The sequence below is a fragment of the Danio rerio genome, chromosome 5 (genome assembly GCF_049306965.1).
Source record: "Danio rerio strain Tuebingen ecotype United States chromosome 5, GRCz12tu, whole genome shotgun sequence".
In the NCBI taxonomy this organism is placed as follows: Eukaryota; Metazoa; Chordata; class Actinopteri; order Cypriniformes; family Danionidae; genus Danio; species Danio rerio.
This window is the reverse complement of record NC_133180.1, coordinates 70,403,025-70,415,416: the sequence shown is the minus strand read 5'-3', so window position 1 is coordinate 70,415,416 and position 12,392 is coordinate 70,403,025. Positions and strand designations below refer to the sequence as shown.

At 36.6% G+C, this 12,392-nt stretch overlaps 1 protein-coding gene across 4 annotated transcripts in view; it reads left to right on the top strand.

The window, feature by feature from the left end:
• Positions 1 to 12,392, top strand: part of rxrab (retinoid x receptor, alpha b) — a 130,473-nt gene that overhangs the window by 106,608 nt on the left and 11,473 nt on the right. The window contains exons 7-11 of one of the 4 annotated variants that reach the window (XR_012406102.1): positions 1,507 to 1,636; positions 5,262 to 5,394; positions 8,442 to 8,533; positions 10,195 to 10,300; positions 10,819 to 11,504. Coding sequence is in view for 3 of the 4 variants with exons in the window: in XM_009301955.5 (XP_009300230.1) it covers positions 1,507 to 1,636; positions 5,262 to 5,394; positions 8,442 to 8,533; positions 10,195 to 10,300; positions 10,819 to 10,966 (609 nt within the window). In the remaining variant the exon portion in view is untranslated. 4 annotated transcript variants of the gene reach the window in all.

The window sequence follows — 12,392 nt, the reverse complement described above, 5'->3', positions numbered from 1 at the left end:
AGAATTGTTAAAATATATTTTTGAAATACACTTTGCTTAGTATTTAGTAGAAGCACTCTTTTGATCTAATACAGCGATGAGTCTTTTTGGAAAAGATGCAGCACACCTGGATTTAGGGATCCTCTGCCTTTCCTTCATGCAGATTCTCTCCAGTTCTGTCAGGTTGGATGGCTTTGTTTAAATTTTTCGGCCTCTCCAGAGATGCTCAATTGGGTTTAAGTTAGGGCTCTGGCTGGGCCATTCAAGAACAGTCACGGAGTTGTTGTGAAGCACTAGAACTACAGAGGCTACAGAGATTTTGTAATTTAAAAACTTTGCTATAACAAATCAATATAACTATAGTACCCTGACTTTTTTTAAATTTATGTATTTTCCATTCTAACATTATTATTTTATTAAAACGTACACTGAAAAAATGATTCAAAGAGGATTCCTTGGATTTACTTGTTTTTTTACGTTAAGTGGCTAATTTAAGTGGGCTGAATTTAAACAAACAAATTTAGTTGACCATTAGTAAACTTTATTTGTTTGTTTAAATTTGACCCATTTAAATTGTTTGGCATCATTGTAAAAAAGAAAAGCCCTTGTCTGATTTTGACCGCGTTTTTGGATTTCACCACATTCTCGTTCGCTTTATTTTTTGGATTCTGTTTTTGTCTTACCTAATTTCTGATACCGCTCTTCCCCGGACTCGAACTCGGTCATCGCCGTCATCACGGTCGGCTCCCCTCCAGCTCTCCCCTCCACCGACGGGAAAGCCCTCCATACGGAGGTGAGCTGTAAGCCAGCGAGTGCGTAGAGGAGCGGCGTCACACCGTACCTCCGGCCACGTAAATCGTGGCCTCCAGAAACATCCGCGGGGCTACGTTTTCAGAGTGAACTTGAATTTAAGACTATACTTAAACTGTTCTAAGTTTGGTGAACTGAACAATTTAAGTATAGTCTACAAAACCGGCAAGTTAAATAAACTTAAATATGCTAATTTTGGACTCCATTGCTCAATTAAATTGAGGCAACAAGTTTACTTAATTTAATTCAGTCAACTTATTTTGGGTTTTCAGTATAGCATCTCACTCAAAAATGAGCAAAGTTTTGATAATTTTCCTATTTGAAGCGTGATTTTCCTGGACTCTTCAGACCAATGGAAAGAAATGTTTGCTATTTTGTAGGAACTATAGGAACTTTACTCTCATTTTGGTGTAATAATTGCAGGCACAATTAAATTATGCAGCAACTGAAATCAAATTTTTGAGTGAGATGCTAATGGTCTAATCTGATTCAATAATTTATGCTAAGCTAAGCTTAAAGTGTTCCTGCCAGACCCAAAGATTGGCTGAATGGAATGGTAAAATTCAATAGTTTAACTCTAGAGGGGCTGTAAAATTACCCTTTTACGTTCCTTTAACCCTGGACATGGCAAAAGTTGCTCGGCTAGTCATAAAAAGAGCTCAGTAGTGATTTTTCTTTCTGACTGAAGTGTCCATATCTCTCCGTTTCTCTCTCCAGCCGAACGACCCTGTAACAAACATCTGCCAAGCAGCTGACAAGCAACTCTTTACCTTAGTGGAGTGGGCCAAGCGGATACCTCACTTTTCGGACCTCCCGCTGGACGATCAGGTCATCCTTCTGCGAGCAGGTGCGTCAGAAAATAAACACAGAGCGCTTTTGTGTGAGTCACGACCTGGCGCGACCTACTTGCATACATCTACAGTCTTCAAGCTATGTAAGGTTATAGCTGAACAAAATAGCATGGGCTAATGAAATGAGTATGTTTACAGTTATTACAGTATTACAGTCTATTCAAGAAGCATTTATATGGATTCAGAGACGCATCTGATCCTGCCTCAGGCCGTAGCATCGATTAAAGGAGGAATTCCATCTCATTATCTGGGAGTGAGAGACCTTATTCTGTTAGGGATGATGGCTTCGGTACAGAACCAGGGAGAATAAGAGGCTGGATTGTTCTTGCCTTTCACATGTTGCATTTATTTCATTAGACTGAAGGTTGCCTGAGGACAGTCAATCTCTCAGAGTCATTCGGTTGTGTGTGTTTTTTTTTTCTTTCAGAGCCTTAGAAATGGGAATGTAGGATTGCAAGGATGCGTTAAACATTTTGAAATGTCCTAAAATTCATTTTAGTTTAAGAGAATGTAAGTTTAGCTGATAGTGAGCTTCTTTCATACTTAAAAGGTTTCAAAACACTTTAAAATAAAGCTTTATAAGGATGCCATAAAGAACCATTTAGTTCAACAAAGAACTTTGGTAACACTTTACACTATAAAAAACAAAATCACTATTTGTTCAGCACACTACTTTTTCAGTCATATATACTAAGAATTGTGAATAAGAATTGATTACATAAAAATATGTTATGTCAACAATATTTGCTCAAATGTTATGTTTACATGTTTAACTGAGTTTTCTGGACAAACATTTTTGTGTTGAACAGGAATGATGATATTTAAATAATTTGCGCATGCGTGACGTGACGATCGAAAACTAAGCTTGTTTATCAGTTGCTTGAAAGAGGGGTGACACAGTGGTGCAGTTGGTAGCACAGTCGCCTCACAGCAAGAAGGTCGCTGGTTCGAGACCCGACTGGGTCAGTTGGCATGTGTTCATGTGGGTTTCCTCTGGGTGCTCCGGTTTCCGCCATAGTTCAAATACATGAGGTACAGGTGTATGAGTGTGAATGGGTGTTTGCCAATACTGGGTTGCAGCTGGAAGGGCATCCGCTGTGTAAAACATTTGCTGAAAAAGTTGGCAGTTCTTTCCACTGTGGTGACCCCTGATGAATAAAGGGACTAAGCCAAAGGAAAATGAATGAATGAATGAAGTAGTAAATATAAAAAGTAGTAAATATGTGTTCATTTTTAAGTAAAATTATTAAAAACAGGATGATATGCTAACTAGAATTAATTACTTATTTTGCAAATTTGAAAAAAAATCATCCTCTAAACAAAAAAAAATAATTGACTCAACAGCAGTAACTGTTGCTTCAGTTGATGTTACAAGAATATCTTTATTAGTAAAATACAATAATCAGCATTGCATAAATAAACAAAATTATATTAGCTGAACAAAAAAATTGTTCCTGAGAAAAACTAAAAAACAGTTGTTGAGACAACTCAAAGTTCTTATTGCATCAAGTTGCCTTATTTTTTATTTTTTTCTCATTTATTTATTTTTTACAGTGTATAGTTTAGGTCACAATTCATGTTAAGAACTACTGTATGGAATAAAATCACTGTCATAAATATTTTGTGCGTAATTAAAATGTACGCATCTGTAATTATAAAAACGTTAAAAAAACTGCTGTCTGGGCTTCCATTGCCTTTCTACATCTCCCTTTCTTCATCTGTTCAATACTTTTACCTGTGCCATTTCATTTTATTACGCATAACTTCATTTGTAATCGAATTAGGTTTGTTTTCTTTGCATATATGGATTTCTTTGCTTGCTTTCAACATCAGGTGAAAATGTGGCTGTATTTGCCTATAAAAACCTTTTTTAAGAGTGCGGTGCCATTTCTGCCAAGAACCAAACCATTCATTGAGCTGTTCTTAATAGAACAGTTTCATTAATACACAAAATTACACAGAAACTTTGAGGCACCATGTTTAGCTTTTACACACAGGAATGTGAGATATTGAAGGAAGCAAAAGACACATCTATACTACCTTCCAAAATCGATCAATAAAACATATCTCTGTAGAAAGGAAGTGAAACAGAATTTGAATTTGGACGTACCTTGATGCCTCCAATGGGGAAATTTTAAAGCTTTCGGACACAGCCAAAGAACATTTTAAAGCTCCAAAGAAGCATTTAAGAAACTCTTGTGGAATGGAAAGATTCCATGAACTGTTGATGGTCTTCATGAACCATCAAAGCCAAAAAACTTACATTTTTAAAGAAAAACTTAACTTTTTTTTGGAAATAGGCTTATTTTACAACTTACCTAGAGTTAACCAGTTGAGATTTATCATTTTTGAATCTAATTAATCAATCTCCAAGTTTAAAAGGAGAACTTTTAGCTTAGCTTAGCATAAACTATTGAATTGGACCATTAGCATCTTGTTCAAAAATATTCTAAAAAGACTTTCGATTATTTTTCTATTTAAAGCTTGACTTTTCTGTACACTGTAAAAATTAAAGATTCTATTTTATCCTCCAAAATTACTTTTAAATTTACATATTTTTTCACAATTTCCCAGTCAGTCTCCTAAGTGCAATTAAGTTAACATTTAGACTCTCATCAATGATATTCTTATGTGTTTACGAGTGCCACACACACACAAAAAAAACACACACCAAATTTCATATCATTCTAAAAGCACAAATAACTAAGTAAATATTAAGTAAGTGAACATCCATCTCATTTTCTGGTCTCCACAATTGTCCTATTTAATTTTGACAAAAAAAAAGGTTCCTTTAAGTGCTAGCTTTTAGAAAAGAGATCCACCAGGAACCATTACATAAGTTTACAGATCTTACAGTAACTCTTTTTTGAAATTTGAGTTCCTCCAATAACTTTTAAAGTGCTTCGAGGTCTTAGTGTAAGGAAACAGTGACTCCAGAACCTCAGTATTGACAAAAAGTGCTTGTAGGATCCCAGTTACTGCAAAAGGGTCCTGCTAGTACTGCAAAGACTGTCAGTGGTTCCTCAAGGAACCCCTTTTTGAGAGAAAGAGCTTTGGGGCACTTAAAATACATTTTGAAGTTTCTTGAGTACTCAACAGGGTACTTGAAGCACTTTTACTTTTTACAGTGTAGTTTCATTGTGTACTCATAGCTGCTGAAAATTAAATAATCAAGGGACAGATGCAATAATATTATGCTGATATTACGTTCCGTTATTATTATTACACAATGATATTGTGTTCCTTTATTATTACTGCCAGAAAATAAAAAAGTATTAAAGTATAGTTCCTAACCATATGGTCCAACTTTAAATTTTCCATCAGTCAAGCTTTAAATAGGAGGATTATCAAAACTGTTTGGTCATTTTTTAGTGAGATGCTAATGGTCTAATGCAATTTAATAAGTTATGCTAAACTAAGCTAGATTGATTGAAATAGATTCAAAAATGGTAAAACTCAGCTGGCGACTTGTAAAATGAGAAAAGTGGAGTGTTCCTTTAAGAGTGTTGAGTACACAAATACAACAGAAACCTACACACATATACAGATACAAGATGTGAGCCTTTCCTGCTACCTGCTTGTTTGTTCTTTCATCAATGTGTTTTTGTCCTCTGTTTCTAGGGTGGAATGAACTCCTGATTGCTTCTTTTTCGCATCGCTCCATAGCTGTGAAAGACGGGATATTATTAGCTACAGGCCTTCACGTCCATAGAAACAGCGCACATACTGCTGGTGTCGGAGCCATTTTTGACAGGTTAGTGAATGTCTGTGGTTTCTGAGGGGAATGGATTTGTCTTTGGTGGATCCCAAAAGGAGAATTCTTGAACATTAATAAGCATTGGCAGTTTTGGTCAATGTAAGGAATGTTAATGAAGATAAGATGTCAGCAAGGGGTACATTTTATGCACTATAAATAGTAATAGAATAGATATTGAAGTAAAAAAAAAAAAACTATTTTACACAAATACAGCCGTACTGTGAGATATAGTAGTCCATATATAATCAATCAATATTTCAACCTTTTTTTAATTTATTTTAATACTCAATAGATTAAATACTTAATCCTTTCACTCAAGAGTTTAAAATACTTAACTTTATTCATAAATAGGCTGATTTTACAACTTACCTGGAGTTAATCAGTTGAGTTTTACCATTTTTGAATCCATTCTGTCAATCTCTAGATCTGGATGCGGGGTGGGGAGGGGGGGGGGGGGTTAGCTTGGCTTAGCTTAGCATAAATCATTAAATCGGATTAGACCATTAGCATCTCATTAAAAAAAATCAAAAAAGACTTTTGACTGGTGTGATTATACGCTTCAGGCACAAGCTAAGACTGATCACACTAGTGTGATCGCAGATATAAAAGGGTTAAATAGTTTAATAGCAGTATTAGTCATAAGCCATTTATGTTCACTTGCAAAATTGTTGTGTTCCCCAAACATAAACTTTAAGTTTTAGAAAAAAAAATAAAATTGTTTTGTATATAAAATAATATGAGGTCAGAGTAAAATAGCAGTTCAGTTTTGACACAAAGTTTCTTGATAAAGTGCAAAATCATTTGCAAAAAAAATTTACTAAAAAATACTGACGTGATTAAATAGCTTTTTTTTCTCCTGTCTCATTTTTATGTTCACTTTTAGTTTGTAATTTTCATCATGTGCAGTGTTTCATGGGATTAGTTCTTTTCCTTATTAAAGCCAATAAGTACAGTACCACCTGCTTCAAATGTTCACTTAATATTTATCAGCTGATTAAATATGGGCCAGTAGGGGCCTTCTGCACCTACTAGTAGGCTCAGAAGGCTGTTATCATCTATCCACATTGTTAATCAGCTAGACTAATAGAGAAGACTCCAGATCTAGATCTGTTTTTACATTACTGTGATGGTTAGGTTTAGGGTTGGGGTAGGAGTAGACGTTAATAGAATACAATTAATGGGAAATTTTATAATATACTTGCTTACATCCAACTGTATTTGATCTACAGCTGATTAACCATGTGGATGGATGTTAATAGCCTTCCGAGTCTACTAGTAGGCGCAGAAGGCCCCTACTGGCCCAAATCTATCAACTGATAACCACTGAGAGTGGCTAATCAATCGAGTGATGACATTCAAATCGGCTGACATTACAATCTTGTAGCAGTTCAATTGTCTGTTGTTTTAAATATAAGATTAAAATGATTAGAATGAAATAAGATTCAAATAAATCCAAAAAATAAATAAAAAAGTAAAATTTTTCTCTCTTTTTTTAATGTTTTGGTGCGAGATGCTAATGGTCTAGTCCGATTCAATGATCTATGCTAAGCTAAGCTAAGCTAAAACTCAACTGTCGCCTCACAGCAAGGTCACTGGTTTGAGTCCCAGCTGGACCAGTTGGCATTTCTGTGTGGAGTTTGCATGTTCTCCCTGTGTCCGTGTGACATTCAAATCGGTTGACAGTAAAATCTTGTAGCAGTTCAATTGTCGAATACATTTTTGCTTAAATTCAAAGTTTATAAAGTTGTGACTGACTTCATAACTAGTTTGGTTGATTTATTGTGGCTTATAACTTTTAAAAGATATTCTTTACAACAATTTGTAAACATCTCTATGAAAGAAATGAATGTGTAAAACACAAAGCTAAAAAAAGCCACTGAAAATAAAAATTGGTTAAAAAAAATGTAAAAACTTGTTGACTATTAATGTATATATTACGGGTTTTCAATCTGCGGTCCAGTTGACATTATTGTATTAAATATAAGATTCAAATGATAAGAATGAAATAAGATTCAAATAAATCCAAAAATAAAATAGGAAAGTAAAAATGTTCTCTCTTTTTTGAATGTTTTGGGCGAGATGCTAATGGTCTAATCCGATTCAATGATCTATGCTAAGCTAAGCTAAAACTCAACTGTTTAACTGTAAGACGACACAGTAGTTCAGTGGTTAGCACTGTCGCCTCACAGCAAGGTCACTGGTTCGAGTCCCGGCTGGACCAATTGGCATTTCTGTGTGGAGTTTGCATGTTCTCCCTGTGTCCGCGTGGGTTTCCTCTGGCTGCTCTGGTTTTCCCGACACGCCGTACATGAAGAATTGGGTAAGCTAAATTAGCCGTAGTGTATGTATGAATGAATAAGTTTGTATTAAAGTTTCCCAGTGCTGGGTTGCAGCTGGCAGGGCATCTGCTGTGTAAAACATATGCTGGAATAATTCCACTGTGGCGACCCCTGATGAATAAAGGGCTAAGCCGAAGGAAAGTGAATGAATGAATGAATGTTTAATTGTAGCATAGCTGTAAAAAAGTGGAGTGTTTCTTTAAAGTCACTGTCAGTGTGTTCAGTTTACAGACGCAATGGACTTGTGATCTACCTTGTGTGTCTTATAAAAGATTTGTGACAGCCGTAGGTCACGCATGCATGAATTTTTGCAAAGAACCTCTATAATGATATGTGACGGCGCATCATGAAAGTGTCCCGCACATCTACTCTTGATTAATGCCATTTTTACATTAGGCCATGTGGCAGTTTTATGTAGCGCTGTGCTAATGTTTCACTGCCAGAGTGAGATATGCTGGTGTCTCCGCTAATGAAATATCCTCCGTCCGCAGCACAGATAGATGTGTCTTATAAGACGTAATGACTTTGATTTTCAAGGCGATATGAAAACTATATGTAAAGGTGGAGCGATGACTCAAGAGTGCGCCTGTTTAATATGTTACAGAACATTTCCCTCCATTTTAGGAGTGTGCTGTGGGGAAATATGAGTTTGTTATTCATCAGACTGGCTGTAAGCGATTTTTGTCACTTTTTTTTTTCATCCAGAGTGCTGACAGAGCTTGTGTCAAAGATGAGAGACATGCAAATGGACAAGACTGAACTCGGATGCCTGCGAGCCATTGTTCTGTTCAATCCAGGTACAGTAATGCGTATTTAAACACATTCTCATAGTCAAGCGCCTATAAGATGCCACTTGATTATGCTGTTTGTTTTGGCAAGTCTTTTAAAAATGTGTTGGAATGAAGTCAGAATAAATAAGATTCCTGTGACTGTAAACTTCAGTGTAAGAAGCTGTAGCTGGTTTGGTTTAATAACAGCTTGTGTAAGTAGACTGCTAGCCCTTTGTTGACATTAATAGAACACAATTTTTTGTAATTTCATATACAGATAACCACAATTTATATCATTATAAAGATAACCGTGCTTATATAAACACTATAAATGAGGACTTCTCCCTCAATCCCCGGGTCTGAATGCAGACACAGTGCAGCAGGTCTCTTGCCCTGTCTATTTTAACCATTAGCCCTGCTAGTAATCAAGTGGATTTAGGCAAACACAGCAGCACGGAGATGTGTCTAAATGTGAACAACTCCTGATAAAAGATAACGTCCGCCATTCTCCAATTCTCGTACTGCTCTCCAGACAAAAATGCTTGCTGGACACAAACAGCTTTGCTGTATCGGCCTAGACAGCATCGCGGGGAAACAGGCCACAAACCCCATAGATCATGGACACAAACACATACGACCCTTCATGAACGGCTAAATACTGTGTACCGTGGGTCTGTGGATGCAGTCTAACTCAGTCATCAACATGTCTCACAGCTTGGCACTTGCCTTCGGAAAGTATGCGCAGTCATAAATAATTAAGAAGCAGGGTCTTCTCATAGGATAAGAAAACTCCGCTATGAATGACAATGAGAAATCAACACGTCATCTTTGCACTTGCAGCTTTGCGCTACGTTGCTGATTTTGATCCCGCCCCAAAAATCATTTTAAACCCAGAAGCTGAAATTAGCTGACAAAAGCTTAAAATGATCCAGTTCTTCCCACAATTAAAGCTAACAGGTGCTAACATTGTCTTAACTGATGATCAACACACATAAATCTGTTAAAATCTCAGAAAAAAAGTACTAGAGGGTTTCATAAACCTTTAAACTATAATGCCAATCATGTTTTTTTCAGCATCATTATTCCAGTCTACAGTGTCACAGGATTCATCAGAAATCATTGGTGACAAAAATAATCATAAACTGGTGATTTCATTCTTTTAGCTAATTTTAAAGCTTACAGACTTTTAAAAATCAAGGTTTAAATGGTTGTTCTGCCTAATATCATATATATATATATATATATATATATATATATATATATATATATATATATATATATATATATATATATATATATATATATATATATATAACATTTATTACAATTAGAAATGCTTCATTAATTGTCTTCAGTCGTACAGTTGATCAATTTAAAATATTTACTCAATGTATAAATGATTACTTTCTTCCTGACCTTCAACTTTGGAAGTTGCTCTTTCTGTGGTTTTGATTGTTTATCTTTACATAGTGATTCCTGTGAAATATAAAGCTGACACTGTGAAAACGACTCACTCACATTTTAGTTTAGCCAATTTACTTATACTCCAGCGCATGTCTTACACATGCGGTATAAGTGAATCAGCTAAACTAAAAATGGCCGTGGCGATTGAATGTGTGTGTGAATGAGAGAGTGAAAATGACTCATCATTAGTATTTCAAAATATATTGTGGTTTGTGTTATTTTAGATTCAAAAGGATTGTCTAATCCATCAGAGGTGGAGGCATTAAGGGAACGAGTGTATGCTTCACTAGAGGCCTACTGTAAACACAAATACCCCGATCAGCCTGGCAGGTACACACACACACTTTCATCCCACGTGATTATGTACACTTCGTTCTTTCACTGGATGATTACAGCCTACTGAGACTACAAATAGGCGCAGAAGGCCCCTACTGGCCCATATCTGCCACTGATAACGCCCAATCAATTGAATGATTACATTGGAATCTGGTGCTAATTTAGTGATTTTAATTTTTAAGAAACTTACAGATTTACAGTTGAAGGGAGATTTATCAAGGTACTAATAATATTATCCTTAAAATAGTTTTAAAACTGTTTTTATTTTAGCCAAAATAAAACAAATCAGACTTTCTCCAGAAGAAAAAATATTATAGGAAATACTGTGTAAAATTTCCTTGCTCTCTTAAACATCATTGGGGAAATATTTCTAATAATAGAGAGCTAATAATTATGACTTCCACTGTATGTTTATGTTTTTTAACATTCTATAAGTATATTAACATTACATTCATGTTTATTATCAGTGTTGTTTTGCCTAATATTCTCTGTAATATTTAAAAATCGCGCAGGTTTGCCAAGCTGCTGCTGCGTCTGCCCGCCCTGCGCTCCATCGGCCTCAAGTGTCTGGAGCATCTCTTTTTCTTCAAGTTAATTGGAGACACGCCGATCGACACTTTCCTCATGGAGATGCTGGAGGCGCCGCATCAAATCACATAAACTCCTCATGTACGAAACACACGGCAGGAACATTACGCAATGCGCTAAATACTGTCCAACCCATTCATTACGGAATACCATGCCGGATTAAGTGAGTTTTTCCTGGTTTGCATGCACGTTTGGGAAGTCTCGCAACGTTCTGGAGTTTTTTTTTTTATTTCTTTTGCCTTACAGAGGTCTACCTCTGCTTTCCACAGCCGAACCGCCTCATCTCTGAACTCACAATCATTTTGCTGTGAATGAGAGGACACAAAATACCTCAGATGCACTTCTACATGCAGCTGTCCTTAAAGCGCGCCACTGTGTTGATTTCAGTGGGTACGTTTACATGGTCATGAGTCATCCAATTATTTATCTTCTTCTGAATAAGGCAATATTATGATTGAGGTGTTTACCTGAGTTGATTTTAGAATATACCTGTCATGTTCCTGCTTTAGATGTTATAATACTAATGCTACGCTCAAGTCCCACTTAAGATGTTTGTACTTAAAGTTGGAAGTCTGAGACTTTAGCATCTTGATGTAATTCCGACTGAAATGTAATATTAAATAGAGGGTGAGGCTTTCATTTTGTGCATCATCACACCAGATGCGATTTGCGCAAATCAATTTTCATTCGTTCATTTTATTGTCGGCTTAGTCCCTTTATTATTCTGGGGTCGCCACAGCGGAATGAACCGCCAACTTATCCAGCAAGTTTTTACGCCTCGAATTCATTCATTCATTTTCTTGTCGGCTTAGTCTCTATTAATCCGGGGTCGCCACAGTAGAATGAACCGCCAACTTATCCAGCTAATTTCTTACGCAGAGAATGCCCTTCCAGCCACAACCCATCTCTGGGAAACATCCACACACACATTCACACACACACTCATACACTACGGACAGTTTAGCCTACCCAATTCACCTGTACCGCATGTCTTTGGACTGAGAGGGAAACCGGAGCACCCAGAGGAAACCCACGCGAACGCAGGGAGAACATGCAAACTCCACACAGAAACGCCAACTAAGCCGAGGCTCGATTCAGCAACCCAGCGACCTTCTTGCTGTGAGGTGACAGCACTACCTACTGCGCCACTGCTTTGCCCTAAAAATCGATTTTGTTATTCGCTAATAATTACACGCGTGAACATTTAAAGTTTACTTGCCAAATTTAGCGTGTCAAGTTCACTTCATTTGCACATGAAATTCACTTCACATATATACCGAGTTACAGTGTTCACCATATTCTCCGCCGACGAGCGGGCGCTGCCATTTGAATCTTTTTGTCTCGCCACTTCCGGTCACATTCACTTCCATTCATTTTTTGACGTTAAAAACTGCTCGTTACGCTGCTTGATGTTGCAATTTGATATTTTCTTCTTATATTATTCTACTTGGTCTGTGTAGTCATGCAAACATTTGTTTGTGGAGCAAGTAGTTTGACC